The sequence below is a fragment of the Plectropomus leopardus genome, chromosome 9 (assembly GCF_026936395.1).
Source record: "Plectropomus leopardus strain MGB_pleo_1.0 chromosome 9, ASM2693639v1, whole genome shotgun sequence".
NCBI classification, from domain to species: Eukaryota; Metazoa; Chordata; class Actinopteri; order Perciformes; family Serranidae; genus Plectropomus; species Plectropomus leopardus.
The window spans coordinates 11,360,274-11,379,306 of record NC_142184.1 but is presented as its reverse complement, the minus strand read 5'-3'; the positions used below and the strand labels follow the sequence as shown (position 1 = coordinate 11,379,306).

The following is a 19,033-nucleotide window of genomic DNA, read 5'->3' as shown; positions in this document are numbered from 1 at the left end:
ATTTTAAACATAGTTATTCATTTTTTCACTGTCACTTAACTTATTTGCTCATCTACATATTTATTCATTAATTTATTTTTATTATTGCTATTATCATGTCATTTATTATATTTTTAATTTTTATTATTATCGTTGTCCTTATTATCATCATTAAAGTATTAAGCTTACCCAAAAGGTTATTTTTTTGGTTGTTTATAAGACACAAAACATCCGAAGAGATGTTGGGTTTAAGATATTTAATTTTGGAAAACAGCACCGGAAGCTATTAGGTTGACCGCGATGAACTTCCGGCAGACACCGGTAGGAGGAGGAGCTAAAACATCCGAGACGAAGCTGAGTCTCTGCGGCGGCAGATGGAGTCAAATGACGGCAGCGGCTCCGTAACAAAGACGAAAACCAAATATCACTCGGCACCTGCAGATTTGTGAGGTAAATTATGACATTTCATGGCTTTCACCCCCGCTAAGCTTCAACGTTTTATTTTTTCCAAACACTTTAAACGGTACTTTTTGCGTAAAAGCAGAAGTGATGAAGTTTGCGGGCTAACCGTTAAACGTTAGGCTCAGTGTTAACGTACCGTCAGTGTGACAGGATGACACACTGATACACTTACTTATTACTCTTTATTAGCGCGGTAATTGTGGTTTGTACCCGAGCTAAGCATCTCTAATTATACCTCTGATAGTGTAAGAGCAGGAGGAAAGTGTATTTGTGAATGAGTCATGAGCTTAGGCTACAACTAGGAGAGAAATAAAATAAAAATAATGACTAAATACTCTGACAGATCTCCACATGTTAGCCACAGCCTACAGCAATCACAGATGACACGATAGGTAAAAGATGATGATAATTCACTGGATCCAGCTATTTGCTGGATTTCTTTGTCATATATGGTTTTAAAGGAATATTTTGTTTTGGGAATGTAGGTCAGACAAATGTCATCCCGAAATTGTGATAGGTATTCTCCCTTTTTACTCTGACATTTTATGGCTCAAACTAGGGCAAACTGGTTAAATTTCAAGTCACAAGAAGAAGGCAATTAGAAGAAATGACCCAGAAATTAGCAAGAAAGACAATGACCTGAAATTAGCATGCACAAAAAACTACAAACAAACAAAAAATCTGTAATTCTGTAAAATATTTTAAATATATAACTTTAATAATTAGAAATAAAGTTCTCTGGTATTTTTCCTAATTTTATGCTATTTGAAGGAATTTTTTTGGAAAGAAATTGCACCAGTTTGCTCAGTGTTCAAAGGTTTAAATACTGAATACTAAGAAAGTGATGCTGATCCAGGTTTCAAAGTGTTTATCAGCTAAGCGAGAAGCTAGAAAATAGAAAACAAAGTAATAGCTATTTAAAATATTAATAATTGGTTGCAGCCCTTAACAGCAAACAGTTCCTCATAATCTCAAAGCCGTCACTAACAAATACTTTGATATCAAACAGTGCTGGACTTGTATCGTCTGTAGAGTAACTATTTGTTTAATTTGTAGGTGAGGCCCCATGATACAATATTATCACAATACTTAAGTTACGATACAATTAATGTGATTTTAAACATGTTGCAATATGCTGCCTACATTTCAGTATCATATATTGCTCTTTATGACTTTTCCTCAACTGCTAATTATGTCCTCAAAATGCCAACATCTGTTTTCATTCTCTTCATCTCACTTCAGTAATTGTATAGCAGAGAACTGTGCTGTGGACTGAAAAAAAGCAATTGATTTTCTTATATTTTATTATATATATATATATATAATTATATATTATTTTTTATATTTATCAAGTACGCTACTGAAAGTTTAATTTGTATAATTTGTCATTTTAATTATTTATGCAATAGAAAAAAACATTACTTGGCGTCTGTATGTCGATTTAGTATGACCATGCAAAAATCTCACATGTGCTATATTGATTTTTCACCCCCAATCCTAATAATTTCGTAATGATTAAAGCACTGGTAGTTCATAGCTATCTTATAAAATTTCCAATAACTGTATCTCGGCAAGTTACCTACAAAGATTTCTGTACGTCTGTCTTCAGCATCCTAAAACATATAACAGTACGACAGTATATTGACCGGCTGTATCATCAGGCAGCTTTTAATATGACACAGCAATGTCCTCAGCAGAGACATGCTGACCTCATCTCGCCAGTGACCAGAGCTCACAGTCCCCAGACCAGCCGAGACAGGAGCGCAGGATACAGATCAGACGTGTCATGGCTGCCAGACAGCAGAGACCTGCAGCTGCTGCAGACGGCTCAGCAGAGGCCAAAAGGACGGACCTCAGGGCCAATGAGAAGAAGTGCTGTGAGTGGTTTGTTTTTTCACCATGTGTGAAATGTCGACTCATTATCTGAGTGAAATCTGTTCTGTCGTAACTCTTGACGCACTGAAACTGTCACATTACTTAATATAATGGTAACAGTCTGATGTAAATTGTACCGTATTTCTTACTCTGTTGACCATGAGTAAAGGAAGGTGATAAGGTTTCAGCAAGCATTATTAAATGCCAACTTTGACACACCCTCTGTCATTTTTGGTATGCATAGAGTGTGTGGGTGTATTTGTAGAGGCAGGTACAACAGCAGTGTACTGTTTTGAAGCACAGTAATAGTGCAATGATAAAAGGTCAACATTCAGTGACAGCCACCAAAAAAATGTCACTGAGTTTAGCTTATTCTTGATTTCACAGTCAGATTTTGAGGAAACTTTAATCAGGAGTGTAAGTTTGACCTAAAATGCTTCCATCCAAAAATGTCTTGCACAGAAACCTGCCTACAGAAACTCCCAGACATCTGCTGGTAGAATCAGGAGTCAAGTCTCGTTTCGCCACGTCTTTGTTTTGATAGATTTGTTTTCCGCGAGCTGAGGATGATCTTTGGATACTGAAAGGAAACTGAGAAAAAAAAATCTGTTATATTTCATGTCCCAGCAGACAAGAGTACGGTGGGTTACTGAAGTGGGTTGCTAAGCAGCAGGATTTTGAGAAACATTAACCAGCAGTGGAGAGATGACGGTGGTATGACGGAAATGTTAATCTAAATGTTAACCAGCTGGTAGATGAACAATGCAGGGGTGACATTGTATTCTTTCACAGGCCTCCCTCTCTCTGTTGTCAGTGTATACTGTACATTTGTGTGTACCGTAATTATATCTGAACTTTTATTACAAACAGGACATGTTAGGGGAAGGTTTGCAGTAAAAGTGAGTCTAATTTTTTAACATTTAAAGGAATACTTCACCTGCAAAATGATTATTTGCATATCATTTGATCATCCTGTGTTACATTGAATTTGTGAAGACAACTTTTCTCTCGCATGCCTCTACGGTTAACAAAGAATCCAAAAACGGACAAAAATTCTGCATGAATTGGGCTAAAAGGGGTCCATTTTTAACAACAGCAAACTAAATCAGAATATCCATTTACAAATTCTCACACAACTCCTGCGGTATAATCCAAGTCTCATTTATCCAGTCGTATGCTCAGTACTTCCCAAACACATGCATTTTTGCTAAAACCCTGCAATTTCCAAAACTTTAACATACTGGTAGCGTGCCGGGGCAAGCACAAGCATTTGAACTATGCTTGTGCATTCCTGTGTAGAGCTCAAACACACACGCCTCCCCTGCTGGCCTCTGGTGCGTGCGTGAAACTGCAGAAAAGTTTTAAATAGTAAGGTTTTAGCGAAAATGAATATGTTTGGGAAGTACTGAGCATGTGACTGAATAACTAAAGGTTGGATTATACTGAACGAGATGTGTGAGAGTTTGTCAACAGATGCGTTGATATAGTTTTGCTTTTGTTAAACACTGCCCGCATCTTTTTGTTGTTGCTGTTGTTTGTTATTCTCTTTTTATTGGTTTATGTGAACTTACAAGAACAAAATTCCCAACCAACTGAACATGAAGAGCTTTCAATCATGTAAAAAGGGAAAATAAATAAGTAGATAAATAAAGAAAGGAATTAAATAAGTAGATAAATAAATAAAGAAATTAAATAAGTAGATAAATAAATAAGTAGATAAATAAAAAAATAAAATAAAATAGAATGAACAAGTAAAAAGGTCAGAAAAAAGAAAAGGGGGGTGGTTAATAAAATGATGAAAAAATAAAATATTTTTTTTAAATCATTTTTTTGGATTTTGACTTTATACGTATCACAGGTTGAGTGTAAAGGGGAAGAGACAGACAGAGAGAGAGAGAGAGAGAGAGGAGACATGCAGCAAAGGACATAACCTTCATACATGGGGCGATGCTCTACCAAATGAGCTAAAGGACACCCGAAACGCAGTCCCTGTTTACATTTATTCATCAAGACTGTGCCAGTTTTTGTCATCCTTTGTTCACTGTGGAGGCATGTGAGGAAAACAACAATCACCAGTAATCTGATACACAAATGGCCACGTTGTGGGAAAAGTATTGACGTGACAGTTTGTGAAGGGGATGTAGGTCATGAAATATTCTTGCATGTTTATAACTGAAATCCCTGGTTGTGTTTATGTGTATGCGTGGTTGTTTTGTGTGTGTGCAGCTTGGGCCTCCTACATGACCAACTCTCCAACTGTGATAGTGATGATTGGGTTGCCTGCTAGAGGGAAAACCTACATGTCCAAGAAGCTGACGCGCTACCTCAACTGGATTGGAGTGCCAACTAAGGGTCAGTACCGAAGCAAGTTGCAAGAAGCATGCCTTAGTTTTACGCAACATTTGATCTTTGCTCAGAATATGCAGCCAATAAAAAAAATAAAAAAACAGGTTCAGACTGAGTTCAGTGCATCTGTGAGCTCTGTGAAATATCAGGCTGACTGTTGAATGAAAGTTTGTTATTCCTGGAAGGGAAACTGTTGTTTCCGGTGCAGATGTGTCACTGGGGGTGGTTTAAATCAGGGTGACACCGTGATTAATTGTTCTTTCTATGAAGACATTTATGGCATTCAGAGATATTACTAAAATCTTGTGCTTAAGGCAATGCTGTTTTAACTTGTAGTTATTTATGTCACCACTCGATCAGCAGGCTCTGTTTGTGGTTTCGCTCTTATGTTTTCACCTAAATGGAACGCGGCAGAACTGGTTTGGCAGCCTCCGTTAACATGGAGGCTGCAGCCTCTACAGAGCACATACAGTACTTCCTTCACTGCTTTCACATGTCTGTCTCTGACTCTCCGTCTCGTGGTTCCCCTGCAGTGTTTAACCTCGGAGTTTATAGAAGAGAAGCGGTGCAGTCATACAAGTCCTATGACTTCTTCAGACATGACAATAAAGAAGCAATGCAAATTAGAAAGTAAGTTTCTCTTTATGTTGACCTCTTTTGGTGAAGCAGATTTACTCCTGTCCCCACATTTGACCCTTTGCATGTGTAACTTGATGCACTTTGATTATTACTCAATGCAAAATTATTATTAATGCTCTTTTTTGACTGCATGATGTTTGTTTAACAAATGAGGCGACTGCTTATTACAGCACGTTATGTCTTAAAGGCATACTGTGCAGGGTTAGTTGCTTATTGTTTGTAAAAACAACATTCAGACTGCCCCCCCTCCTCCTCTGCTCAGTGAGAATGAGAGAGCAGCGGAGGTCAAGTGAGCTAAAGAGTGAAGAGAAGGAGCAGCATTAAGATTCAAGATTCAATACTTCATTGCCATATTGACGTAGTTGATTGGAATTTGTTTCAGCGAGCACCACGCACAGACAAAAGAAACACTCACCCCATATATGTTTCAAGGATAAAAACCATTACATGAAATAATTAAAATCCAAACCATTAAAACAAAATACAAATAAGTCCAGACAGTCATTTTTGATTAAGCATTGTGCTCTTTCAACCCCAACCGCCACCATAGAAAGGCGCCACAGCAGTGGATCAGAAAAATAAAACATAATTTTCTTTTTTTTTCATGACATTTATGTTGTAAAGCACAAATAAACACCCACACCTCCATACAGCCCTGCAGGAAGGTGCCACATTGCTGAGCTTTGTGTGAATTTAGCTGAAGCGCATGTGGTCAGCAGGAGACGCCTGATGAACAGCAGAGGTGTGAACAGCAAAGTGTGTCAGCTGTCCACTTGTGTTCACAGAAATGCATGCTAATACCAGGTGCCAACAGGCTCATAGGTTGATTGATGCCCGGAAACATCCCGATTACGCCAAAACACTAAGAAAATCCAGGTAGAGGGCAGGTTCTCCGCAGATACAGACACACTGCTGCACAGCGCTAATGGCTCATAAATGACTGTGAGGGATTATTTATTTATTTTTTTGAAGATCCTGCATAGCACGCCTTTAGAGATACTTTTAAATGCGATTTTGATTTCCTGAACACACTCTCCCTCCATGTTTCCTCAGACAGTGTGCTCTGGTGGCACTGCAGGATGTCAAGGCCTATCTGAATGAAGAAGGAGGCCAGATTGCTGTAAGGACACCAAAAACTGAATAGTGCATCTTTTAGCGCTGTGAATAGATATTGATTGTAATTTGATCTGATTATCTTGAGTTGTCTGTCAGGTCTTTGATGCCACCAACACCACCAGAGAGAGGAGGGAACTCATCCTTAATTTTGCAAAGGAAAATTCTTACAAGGTCAGAGTTTCACTGAAAATGATTTTGTTTTAGCTCAATCACTGCATGGGAAGCACGTTTTCACAAGCATCGTGAATTTCTAACGATAACCTCTTTTGTTAGGTGTTTTTTGTTGAATCCATATGTGACGATCCAGATGTCATTGCTACAAATATCCTGGTAAATTATGCTTTTAAGTTACATGTACAGTTTTGTCCTTGAGTTGTGAAGATGGCAGGGTGAATAATGTCCACAAATGTCTCTTTTACAAAGGATGTGAAGGTGTCCAGCCCTGATTACCCTGAGAGGGACAGAGAAAGTGTCATGGAGGATTTTCTGAAGAGAATAGAGTGTTACAAAGTGACGTACCAACCTTTAGATCCGGACGAACATGACAAGTAAGCTGTGATTTTGTTAAGGATGCTGTGATTTGCATTTCCTCACTTTTGGCCTCGACACTGTTTAATACTTAGTAACACCAGAAGTCAGTTAAGCTCCTTTTCCTCATGTTGTGTTGGTCTTGTAGATTATGAGGTGTTGGATAGAACATGTACTTACAGAAACTGTCCAGCAGGTGGAAACAGGAGCTCATTTGTGATCCACAGGTTAAAGTTTCAAGTTGTCTTTTGCACAACACTTACAGAGAAGCAGTCGCTCGCAACAGAAATCTTAGATGTCAGGCTCCCTCTAACAATGCAACAATGGAAATTAAAGACATGAAATAGTCCAGAAGTTAAGATATAGGGATGATATATATAATATATTAATAATGCATATGTGTATTTGGTAGACAGTTATTGCAGAATGAATATCTTGTAATGTAAACACAGATGTAGCAAATGTACAGGCGCAATTAGAAGTAATAAATAAGTATCATGTATTTATACAAAGATATAAACAGGTGTAAAACTACAGGTAAAAGTAAAGAAAGGTAAATTGGTTAACCAAGGTAAACAGATAGTTATTTTCTGTAATTGAAAGTGTGCATTTTCTTTTGACATTTTATTTATGTGCATTCTTGAGCACATTTAGATATAAAACCTACGAGATGGCGTTCTAAAGAGAGTAGCTGTAGTAAATACATAAAGTAACCTAAGAGGCCCACATACTTTATACTATGAATGTTTGTTTTATTGTTGTTTTTTTTGTTTTTTGGAGCTTTTTTCGCCTTTACTTGATAGGAAAGAGTATATGTGTGAAAGGGGAAGAGAGAGGGGACAACATGCAGCAAAAGGGCCGGGGCGGGAGTCGTACCCGCGACTGCTGCAGCAAGGACTCAGCCTCTGTACATGGGGATCCACCGACGCCCCATGAACGTTTTTTTTGTAGAGGAGGAACAGCTGTTAATCTTATTGCACCTTGTGTTTGTTAATGAGCTGCTGACACAGACGTGTGTGTTAGATGAAATATCAGAATATTTAGACTTCATCAAAAGTACAAGATATCCCTTTTATGCCCTTGAGTCACTTCTCAGTGTCTTCAGTTACAGTGTGTGTTTCACTTTCTGTTGTCCTCCTTTCACTCTGACAGGAACCTGTCCTTCATCCAGGTCATCAACGTCGGCTGTAGTTTCTTGGTCAACAGGGTGCAGGACTACATCCAGAGTAAAATAGTGTACTACCTCATGAACATCCACGTACACTCCCACTCCATCTACCTCTGTCGGCACGGAGAGAGCCATCACAACGTGGAGGGACGCATCGGGGGCGACTCTGAACTGTCAGAGAGAGGCAAACAGGTGCTTTAACTAAGCATCTCACTCGTATATTTCAGTGTCTTCAAAAGTGTCACAGGAGTATTTGACATTTTAAGAAATGCACTTATTTGATATCACTCTCATATTTGTCCTTTTTAAATATAAAGTTACTGCCAGCTAGCTTAGCTCAGTATGAAGACTGGGAAAAGGAGGAAACAGCTAACCTGGTTAGCTGTTTTATCTATATGTTTCCTCAATTTCCACACTTCCGATGTTGCATTGTAACATTTCAAAGTAATTGGCGACATCTTTTTTTTAATATATAAATATAATTTAGCAAATTAATTTTAAATTAAAATTAGTCTTTAATTGCATTTCTGAGTGGTATAAAACAATTCAAAATGCTAAAACTCACTTGCGTTAAGTTTTCGAAACGCTGCAAAATGTGGAACTGGTCCTTTTAGTATAATGTCTAGTACAACTCAACAAGCTTTTACAACTTTCAAATGACTTTGCAAGTTCAAGTAAGACGCTGTAAACACACTTTATAGCATAAATCCAGTTAGACAACAGGAATGAAATCCAACAGATCTAGAGCCATTTTAAGAAGATTTCTCTTGTTCATCCACTGCGTACCTTCTGTTTTTGTGTTTACGTGTCAGTTCTGTAGCATAAATCTCTCTTTCATATTTTCTCTTTGTCAGTTTTCAGCAGCTCTGAAGGGTTTTGTGAAAGAGCACCGTCTGTCAGACCTGAAAGTTTGGACGAGCCAGCTGAGACGCACCATTCAGACGGCAGAGGAGCTGGGAGTTCCCTACGAGCAGTGGAAGATCCTGAATGAAATAGATGCTGTATGTCCCCTGATGTGTAACCGAAGAGACACACACACACACTGTGAGAGTGTGTATTTTGAGTGTTTTTATTACTTTGTGTTTCAGGGAGTGTGTGAAGAAATGTCCTATGAAATGATTGAGGAAAAATTCCCAGACGAGTTTGCCATGAGGGATCAGGACAAGTACCATTACCGCTACCCTGGAGGAGAGGTAGAAGATTTTCTTTTTCTTCCAGCTGACAAATTTGGGTCTGTTATACAGAAAATAATAAACAAGAGAATTCTTTTCAACAAAAACTGAATAAAACTGAACAAAACCAGGTTTGATTTCATGTACCTGTTGATCTAGTCCTACCAGGACCTGGTTCAGCGGCTGGAGCCCGTCATCATGGAGCTGGAGCGGCAGGGCAACGTGCTGGTCATCTGTCATCAGGCCGTCATGCGCTGCTTGCTCGCCTATTTCCTGGACAAGAGTGCAGGTTAGATCCACAAACAGAAACGTGACACATCCCGAGACAAAGGGCCAGTTCACATGTCCATGGGTAATTTGCAAACAGGATTTTACCTCCTTCTGTCCGCACAAGCACTGTTTTTAAAAACCTTCTGGTCAAATGAATACACAAAAACACAATTGAAGTGCTGCCGGAAGCATGCCAGAACAACAGTCGGTGATATAACCCAAAGCTACACAATGACAGTGACCTCGGTTGTGCATTCTGAAGCCTCTGTTCCTAAATATCGTGGAAGAGTTACCGTGTGTGTTTACATTAGAAAAGTCCCCTTGGAAATGTTAGAGAGGCAATATCTCGATCAAGTCATTATTGCACAATTGCACACAACACTTTTGATGTCTCAAGCCAAAAATCTTATTTCTCCGTCCACACATCATAACTTAAAACTGAGTTTCTGAAAAAAAAAATCTTCACCCGTAAGGAATTTTACAAAAAGACCAGTTTAAGGGACCTGAAACCAAGTTTGCTTGTGTAAAAAAGGACAAAACACATAGAAAAAGCTTCGGTTTCAAATATACATTAGTTCATATGGACTAAGCCTAAGCCTCACATTATTAAGACATATTTTAAACATAAACATTGAGTCAAAACTAACTAAACTAAACGATTAACAATGCTTTAAGTAAACGGCTTAATGAAGTAATTCAAGGCCATGTATTGTTCCCTTGAGTCAGCGTCAAACTGCAGCTAAACTAAATGTTTTTGGGGATGCTTCTAAAGAGACACTGAAGAGATATTCAGCATCACCTGAAGACCAAAGTTCAAGAGCCTTAATGAGACAGAAAAGCATTTGCATGCACAATGCAAGGTTGACTAAATATGAAATGCTTCACTCCAATTCGCAGATGATCAGTAAAACACTTAGCAAAGCGCAGCTGTGATGGGTGATTGGCACTTTATTATTATTATAAAACAAGTATAATATCTCTGTTTCGTTGGTGTGTGAAAAACATAAGCAGCACTACAACATTTAGGCATTTTTTTTGACCTTGTGAATTTGAGATGTGAGTAGCAATGAAATGTGAGTGTTGCCAAGGGGAGGTGTGCAAATCAAACTCGCTGGTTGCATTTTGGTATTTTACAGGCGTCATTTGGTGTTACTGGGTGTTGTATGGCCCATTGTGTCACTCCACCCAAAGCTCCAGGCCACAGGGACCTGTTCAAAATAGCTCTCTCAGCTATTAGATAACTAATAGCAGTAGCGATTTACTGGTAGGTAGTTACAGTGAATAACAAACATTGTTGTGACAAACACAGTCATGGCTGTAAATGTTTCTGGCCAAGTTTAGCTGAGGATAGTAGGGAACAATTATTTTAGGAAAAATGAATTCCAGGCTGACACTGTGTCCTTCAAATGCTGTTGATGCAAAGTATGACCTTGAAGCATTTGAGCCTAGAGAACTTGTTTTACGACAAATAATCTTGTTTACAGATTACTCAAATGTTGAACTTTAAAACTGTGACTTGAATATCAGCCACATATGACCAGGTGAAGGGACGACGAGATGTATCATTTTATTCATACTCCACTCTTGCTTAAAGTTAGGTGTAAAATGATTCATTAACATGTGGCAGCGACGATTATCAGGCATTGATTCATGAACTCATTCATACATACAGGACTAACAGCATTTTATGTCATAAAAATGTGTTTGAAGCTTTAAAAGTCAAGTGACAGAAATTGTGACTCTTTGATGCAGATGTTGATAACAGATTTATTTCATTTTTTTTAACTTATTTATGGCCACTGTTTCTCTTCTTTTTTGTGTTTTTTTATAATTAAATCATACAGCAATGCACAAATAAAAGCAATGACACAGAAAAGAAAAGTTAAAAAATTGCAACACAGACAACTCACCATGTTGAGAGTAACAAAGTCCATTCCTATATTTTAATGAGAGAACAAGCCTGTCATAGTGCAGAGAAAACAAGTATGCAAATGTAAATACATTTAGAAAAAAACAACAACAACAACATGGCGCTCCAAATAAAAAGATGCTGGATGGACAGATTCTCGACATATTCAATAAAGGGAAACTAGATTCTGTTCTGTTCTTTTAAGTGATCCACTGAAAGTGAATCAGTTTCTCAATTTTAAGGCTCGTCATGGTCTTGATCCATCATAGCCCTCCATCTGCTGAAGATCAGTCATCAAGCTCATTAATGAAGCAAATCCTGTAACATCCTATGACAGAAATGGAGAAATGTGTACTCATGTTTAAAACAAAACCAGGTAGGTTATAGGAGCCAACATGTCAAGGTCGCATTTACACGTATTGAATGAAGCATATGTATAAATGTGTATAAACGGGTACATTGTGAAAAATAATAAACATGAATAACGACTGTGTGGTTAAAGTGGAAAACGCAGCTCAAAGTCAAATCCATAATTGGGCGTGGGCAGGCGGAGGGTTTTGTCAGTCAGCACAGGAAGCGGTCACAAAGTCTCGACCACAGTTTGATGACTGCAGAAGCCAAAACAGTGTGGGTGCAGCTCCAACTGGCATTTCATCCCACTGCACCCCCACATGGGACATGTAGCGCTGCAGTGACGGTCTCCACACAGCGCCATGTAACGTTCCAAACGTGAGGGAAAAAACACAAACATGACTGGATATAAAAACAGCTCTGAAAGTCTAAAATGTTTTTTATGTTTGTTGGCGCAGATGATCTTCCCTACTTGAAGTGTCCTCTGCACACTGTCCTAAAACTCACCCCCGTTGCGTATGGTAAGTCACTTCACTGTTCATTAATCGACCAAACCGCCCTCTGATCTGATGTGACGTACTTTTCTCCTGTCTGCTTCTTCTAGGTTGTAAAGTGGACATGTTTGATCTGAAGGTGAAGGCTGTCAACACTCACAGGGACAGACCATTAGTAAGCTTATGACCTTTAATTCTGATCTGTCATGAACGTGCTGTGAGATTTGTCTGAAGTCACACCGTCCACCCACAGTTCAGTGTGTGCACGTGTCCAGTGCATGCAGCCTGCAGTTCCCTCTAAGGTCATGGCTGGAAAAAATGCTCTCTGACCACGACTATATTTAAGAAATCAAAGCCAAATTACACACTGCTGCTTCTTCAGGAGCCAGATATAATCTTTTCTCAAGCAGGATACATAAAACACTGTGGAGATTCACAGTTAAAATATGCACACTGATTTTTTTCATCACATATTTGAGGATGTTTGTGCACTTAGTTCTGTTTAAGAAATCCCCTTTTATTAGGTGTGTGTAGGCAGATTTAGACAGAGCCAGGCCAGCTGTTTCAAGTCTTTATGTATCTTTATATTTAACAGACAGATAAGAGAGCGATATCGATCCTGTAAACATTCAGCAAGAAAGCTAATAATTGTATTTTCCAAAATGTCAAACTATAACTTCAGATTTAATCACCTTTGTGCGTATAGCTATATCTCGACCTGCTCCATCTGTCAGTAGAGCTTATACAGAAAGAGATTTGTGCCTCATAATGAAGGATGATTTTTTTAAAGTGTTTTTGGCCACTTTTATACCTTTTTTATTGACGGTAGTGAGGGTGTGAGAAAATAGCAATACACTCGAGCATTGCATTATCATGTATTGTCATACTGTTACAATTCTTAAAAACACTGCATCAATTTTTAATTAGTCCACATGCAAAGATTTGTGGTTCTTTTTATGTTGTGCTTAAACCCCTGTTAAAACTTTTTTGTTACCAGATTTATGCATACGGTGGTGTGCTCTTTATGACTGTGGTTTTCCTAAAATTAGATTTTAAAAAAATCCCAATATATGACCTTGCTTACAGTATCGCAATATATTAATTTGTAATTCCTGTATCATGATATGAACCGTATCACCTGATTTTTGACAATACACAGCCCTGGACAATAGAGAGTGTGAGGATAGGAAATGAGTGAAAGATTCAACAGCGGTCCTCCTGACTTGAGCAATGGGCGTTGTGGTCTTTATCCCAAAGCTAAGGGGACAGATCCCTCACAGTAAAGGACACGGTGAAAAACTTAAAAACAGGGAAAGAAAATAATACCTCTAATGTAAATAAAGATAAAAAAAATAGCAGTTGAATATTTTCAAAATTAAGTTAATAACTGCTTTTGCAATGGTATTTTCTTGATTTGTGTGTAGATTGTAAAAAAAAAAAAAAGACATCAGTGACACAACCTAAATCAATGTTTGTAACTATTATAAGAATCCATATCCACCTGATCATATCACCCTCAACACTCTCCAGAAACAAGCACTGACTAAAGTATGCACCAACAGAAGATCTGTTTACCAGTTTATACCAGTTTATGTGTGGGAAGAGGCGTGCATGCATGTTTTTTGTACACACACGTTGTTTACACATCTGGCCCGGGGCTTTACAAACACCACTCCCCAACAGTCAGCTTCTGCTTAGCAAATTTATGTTGATTAGTTAGCTGGCTTGAAATGTTGCACAGAAAATCTATCTGTTTTTTAATCTGTGAATCCCAGTGACAGATATGATGCCTTTTGTCTGTATTTCCTAATCCGCCAGCTCTATATCTTTATCCCTGGTTTTAGAATTTGCCCTGATGAGTGATAAAACCAAGAGTCCCAGACAGAGTGGGTGTTAACACATAAACACATTTACTGAAAAAACCTCTTGTGAAATGGAGTGAGAAATATCCTGTCTGCTCAGACCAACATGACAATGGCCTTTGTATTTATAGCTGTTTGTCTCAGTGGTTGTTTTTCTTTCTTCGTCCTCTCACAGTCACTTAATGGGGCTCGGTGATTTCACACCTTCAGTAAAAGAGGTTTAACTGCTATAATTTAAAAAGAAATCCATGTTAATGATCCCACCTCGTGCGTCTGTTCCAGAGTAAAGTCAGAGCAGATGTCGTGCCACCAGCTTTCTTCCGAAGAAACAGTTTCACTCCGCTGTCCAGCCAGGACCAGATTAAACGACCTCGTCTTTACAGCGTGGGTAACCCTCCACAGGCCCGCATGTCCCAGGCACCCACTTTACCCAGCATGCAGTTCTCTGAGGCGTCCGAGGGGGCAGAGCTGCAGCAGAACGAGGTCAGCATCAAGAGTATTACTGTATATAATACAGGTTCAAACATGTTGCAAATAGAGAAATAAGTAAACGGGATGAAGAGGAGACTGTCTGACAGCCATTGTGATGCTCATATGTCAAGTTGTATATATAATTAAAAACCTAAATTTAAAGGCCAAATTAATTTAGTTAACGAAATATTGTTTATTCACATGGACCTCCAAAAATGACAAAAGGCAGTAAATTACTTCAATATGAAGCTTTGATGTATTTTATTATCTGATTGGAAGTTATTGTTTCTTTATTACACTCTATTTGAAATATTTAACTTTTTCTATCAATTGACGTATTCAGCTATATTTTCGACACTAACATTTTTCTGCTTTTGTTGGTTTGTTGGTTTCAGAGCTCTGTTTACTGATGTGTCATTCCAGAGACCAGGAACTTAATTCAAAATCTCAGAGATGTCTTTGCTTGTTTTACAGCGAGTAGGTGTTTACGACAAACAGGGGTGCTTTCACAAGCCTCTTGGATGTGATTTCTGCGCGTGTTGTTGCTCACTTAGTGACCTCTCTTAAATTATCTGAAGTTTAAAAACTGGGAAAAGGCACAAAGGGAGTGTTTCATTCATGCTGGTGTCTACAAATTTTAATATTAGCTCAAGTCGGGTCAGTGCCAGTGAAAACAAACCTCTCATTCCTCTTTTGGTTGACTGTTTTTCTTAACGCCGTCTCCCTTGCAGGACTCTCTGAACGGCTTCAGCGCAGCAGACACAGACGACTGTGTTCGGAACTAAGGAAGCCCGTAAAGAGGTACTTTCAGCCAATTGTCTAACATGTGGAACATCTGCAGCCTCCACCTCAAACATCTCACATATTTTGTTTTGCCGTGTATCGCAGGCTTTTCTCCACACGGATGTTATCACCAGTTCTTAGGAGCAGCTGTTAAATACCCACCAGCTTCAGCCATTACATTCTTAAGTGCTGCATTACACACCATATGTGTGTAACCTTGTGTGTGTTACCTCTTCACTGTGTGTTTGATAGATTATGTGCGTGATAGTGAGTGTGCACAAACAAGAACTGAATGCCTTTGCACAGGAGCCTTCATATCGATGCTGCGATCCAGCTCAGATATAAAATAATCTAGAGATCTGTAGTAAAAAGATACACTGAAAACCCGTCCATTAGTACCTAGCACACTCCACACACTGTAGTCTACGGTCTTATTATGCTGTATTAGAACATGTTGATTGTGAATTGTATACCTCAATGGAAGCTACTACCTTTAGTTTTAGTGTAAGAGAGTGCCTCTCTTGAAGGAAGCCATGAACAGCCTTTGTTTCTTATTAGATTCTTTCATTAAAGGGGACTTATTCTGCTTTTTCTTATTTTCTGTCATGTATATATAATGTTACAACGTTGGATGTTCATATTAAACTGGCCAAAGTTTTAAATAGTAAGGTAAACGTATGTAAAAGTCATCCCTGTGTGCAAAATCGTGTAGTTTTAGACTGTTGAGAATACTCTTGTTTTCAACACATTTTACATTGAGATAAGCTGACATCAGTTTGCAACTGATTTCTTAATTATTAATAATAATAATAGGTTTATTTATATAGCACCTTTGAAAACACAGTTTACAAGGTACTTTTACAAACAAAGCAAAGCCAAGGCAAAAAACCCCAGAGCTAATAAAGCAATTAAAGTTAGTCAATAACGTCGAACAAAGGCCATACAAGAGTTAAGGCAGAATTAAACAGGAGCTTAAAGGCGGAAACATGTCAGAAAAATAAAGCAATAACATGAAGGCAGTATGATAAAGTATGATAATAATAACAGTAAGCAGGATCAAGACAGAATAAAAAGATAAGTTAAAAGATAAATTAGAAATGACAACATTCATGAAAATGAAATGACAACATATGGTCATTTGCTCCAGGCACGCTACCTCTGATGTTTGTTTTAATTACCTCACCTACACTGCTACATGTAGCGACATGCTCAAGGAAAAGAAAAGAACAGAAAACATGCAATCTTGGTTCCCGGTGTTGTAAATTTCTCCCTGATTTTGAATCATATTCCTGCTGGAACATGTCTGGTTGTGTTTAGGATTTTTTAATGGGGATTTTTTGTCGTAGAAACTGCTGCTATTCTCTATCACAGTCTTTACCCTGCTGCAAGCACACTGTTACTTGTAATGACGTGCTGTCTTTATTTGTGTTTTTTTTGGGGGGTGGTAGAAAATGCCGCTTTACTCAGTTACAGTTATTCACCCAGCTGCAGTGAAGAGGCAGAGAGGCCAGGATGTAAACACAGACCAATCAGAGCTGACCTGTTTGTTATTTTTTGGGAGGGGGGCTTAAAAAAGACAGGTGCCAAAACAAAGCGTTTCAAACTGAGTGAATACAGGTGATCCAGCACAGACAGTATGAAGAAAATTGTGTTTTTTCAACATTTAAATGTGTAAAAATGTTGTAGTAAAATCCCAAAGTACAAACATGGCCCTGAAAATGCACAATAAGTCCCCTTTAAGTTACCTTTTTAAACATTCCTTTTCTTAGTTGTTCCGACAAGTTGTTGTAATGATCTTATTGTGAAGTGTAATTTAAAGCATTTTAAGCTTGCAGTGGGTGGTCACGAGCTGTAAAAAAGTAACAAACTGTTTTGTCTCGCCTCATAAAAAGCACTGTGCTTTTTCCTTCTGCGACTGTTGTTTTGTTCAGTGATACCTACCTGTGTGTTCTGCCTTATAATCAAATAACAGCTTTAATATTCTCAGCTGTCTACTGTGAGTGATAATGTCAAGCCGAAACTCGAAGCGATGCAAATATTTTAAACACAAAGTGCTCATGAGTTTTCTGCATTTTAATTTCTGCGTACGGATAAGCAAATCAGTCGCGTGCTCCTGATACATTATTCTGACACAAAAATATTGTTAACACAATAATATTGCAATTATTAGCTACATACTGTAGTAAACACATGGACAGCATCTATTCATGTGACTTTGATTTGACATCAGCAGTTAATCAATCTTTGGAAAAGTGCCTTTATTCAAAGGACTGCGAGACTGTGAAAGTTGGAATCTGAAGTATTTAAAATACATGGTATGATATGCAAAAGTCTGTTTTACCTGAATTAAAGGATTAGCAATGTATTTGGATGTCTTAAAAAGAGCTTTGATGTTATTGCACACTGTGTCTTACATGTTTCATTTATTAAATTTGATTTAAACACAGTTTTTACATTGACTTTTGTTTTTTTCCCCCAGACTATTTAAAGGTCCAGTGTGTAGGATTTAGGGGTATCTATTAGCGATAGGGGTGTATAATATTCATGATTTCATCAGTGTGTAATCACCTGAAACTAAGCTTTGTTCTGTATTTTGTTACAAGGTACAAGGTAGATTTAATTGTCATTTTTCTTAAACGTGGTTTAAGAAGAAATGAAATTTTAAGGTGACCCTAAATCCTGCTACATCTTTTTGGTGTCGAAAGAGGAGTTGAGGAGTCTCACAGCCTGGGGAAAGAAGCTGCTCTGTAGTCTGGTGGTTCTGCAGCAGATACTTCTGTATATTTTTCCAGATGGCAGCAGGGTGAACAGACTTCGGCTCGGTTGGCTGCTGTCTTTCGGTATCCTTTGGGCTCTGTGCAGACACCCCACTTCACCGAGGTCACTGATGCTCTGTAGATGGGAACCAGTGATGTTCTGGGCCGTTTTAATCACCCGCCGTGCACGAACAATGCCAGTTTGTGATGTTTCCAGTCAGTGTGCTTTCGACTGCTCCACTGTAGAAGTTAACCAGGATCTTGCTCTGGAATTTAGCCTTCATAAGTTTCTGTAGGAAGTCAAGCCTTTTCTGTGCTTTTTTAACCTGGGTGGTGATGTGTGATGACCAAGATATGTTCTCAGTGATGGTAATTCAAAGGAACCTGTAGCTGTTCACCTGCTCCACCTCAGCTCCACTGATGTAGACAGGAGTGTGTCTTTGCCTCCTTCTTTCTAAAATCAACAATCAGCTTGGTTTTGCTGACGTTGAGCAGTCGGTTGTTCTCTGTGCACATCTCTGATTGACAGCTCAAGATTGTTGATTTCCTCCCAGTATGAACTCTCATCGCTGTTTGTAATACGGCCAATGACGATAATAATAATAAACTTTATTTGCAAAGCACCTTTCGTACAAGAAATGCAGCCTAACATGCTTTACAAGAAAGAAATTAAATGCACTAAGTGCTTCACATCAAAACACATAAGAGACAAAAATACATAATAAAACCATCATGTAAAAATAAAATAAAATCTGAATAGAATACATAGAATGCATCTTCAAATGGATGAAATGCAATTGATAATACTAGTAAAAGTAAGAAAAAACAAGGATATGAATTTAGTGCACAGAA

At 38.3% G+C, this 19,033-nt stretch overlaps 1 protein-coding gene across 3 annotated transcripts; it reads left to right on the top strand.

The window, feature by feature from the left end:
• The first annotated feature begins 299 nt into the window (after nucleotides 1-299).
• Nucleotides 300-17,871, top strand: LOC121946588 (6-phosphofructo-2-kinase/fructose-2,6-bisphosphatase 2-like). 3 transcript variants are annotated; one of them, XM_088081975.1, is made up of 17 exons: nucleotides 300-429; nucleotides 2,136-2,318; nucleotides 4,543-4,668; nucleotides 5,196-5,292; nucleotides 6,355-6,421; nucleotides 6,514-6,588; nucleotides 6,691-6,747; nucleotides 6,841-6,965; nucleotides 8,098-8,305; nucleotides 8,968-9,114; nucleotides 9,202-9,306; nucleotides 9,445-9,574; nucleotides 12,274-12,336; nucleotides 12,420-12,484; nucleotides 14,454-14,654; nucleotides 15,374-15,443; nucleotides 15,531-17,871. In XM_088081975.1, the coding sequence occupies exons 2-16, from the start codon at nucleotides 2,228-2,230 to the stop codon at nucleotides 15,425-15,427; spliced, it is 1,611 nt and encodes a 536-aa protein (XP_087938101.1). In that variant the 5' UTR covers nucleotides 300-429; nucleotides 2,136-2,227; the 3' UTR covers nucleotides 15,428-15,443; nucleotides 15,531-17,871. The 3 variants fall into 3 exon arrangements, with proteins under 3 accessions (XP_087938101.1, XP_042347156.1, XP_042347157.1); XM_042491222.2 differs by having other exon boundaries at nucleotides 2,139-2,318; nucleotides 15,374-17,871; XM_042491223.2 differs by having other exon boundaries at nucleotides 15,374-17,871.
• Nucleotides 17,872-19,033: the final 1,162 nt, after the last annotated feature.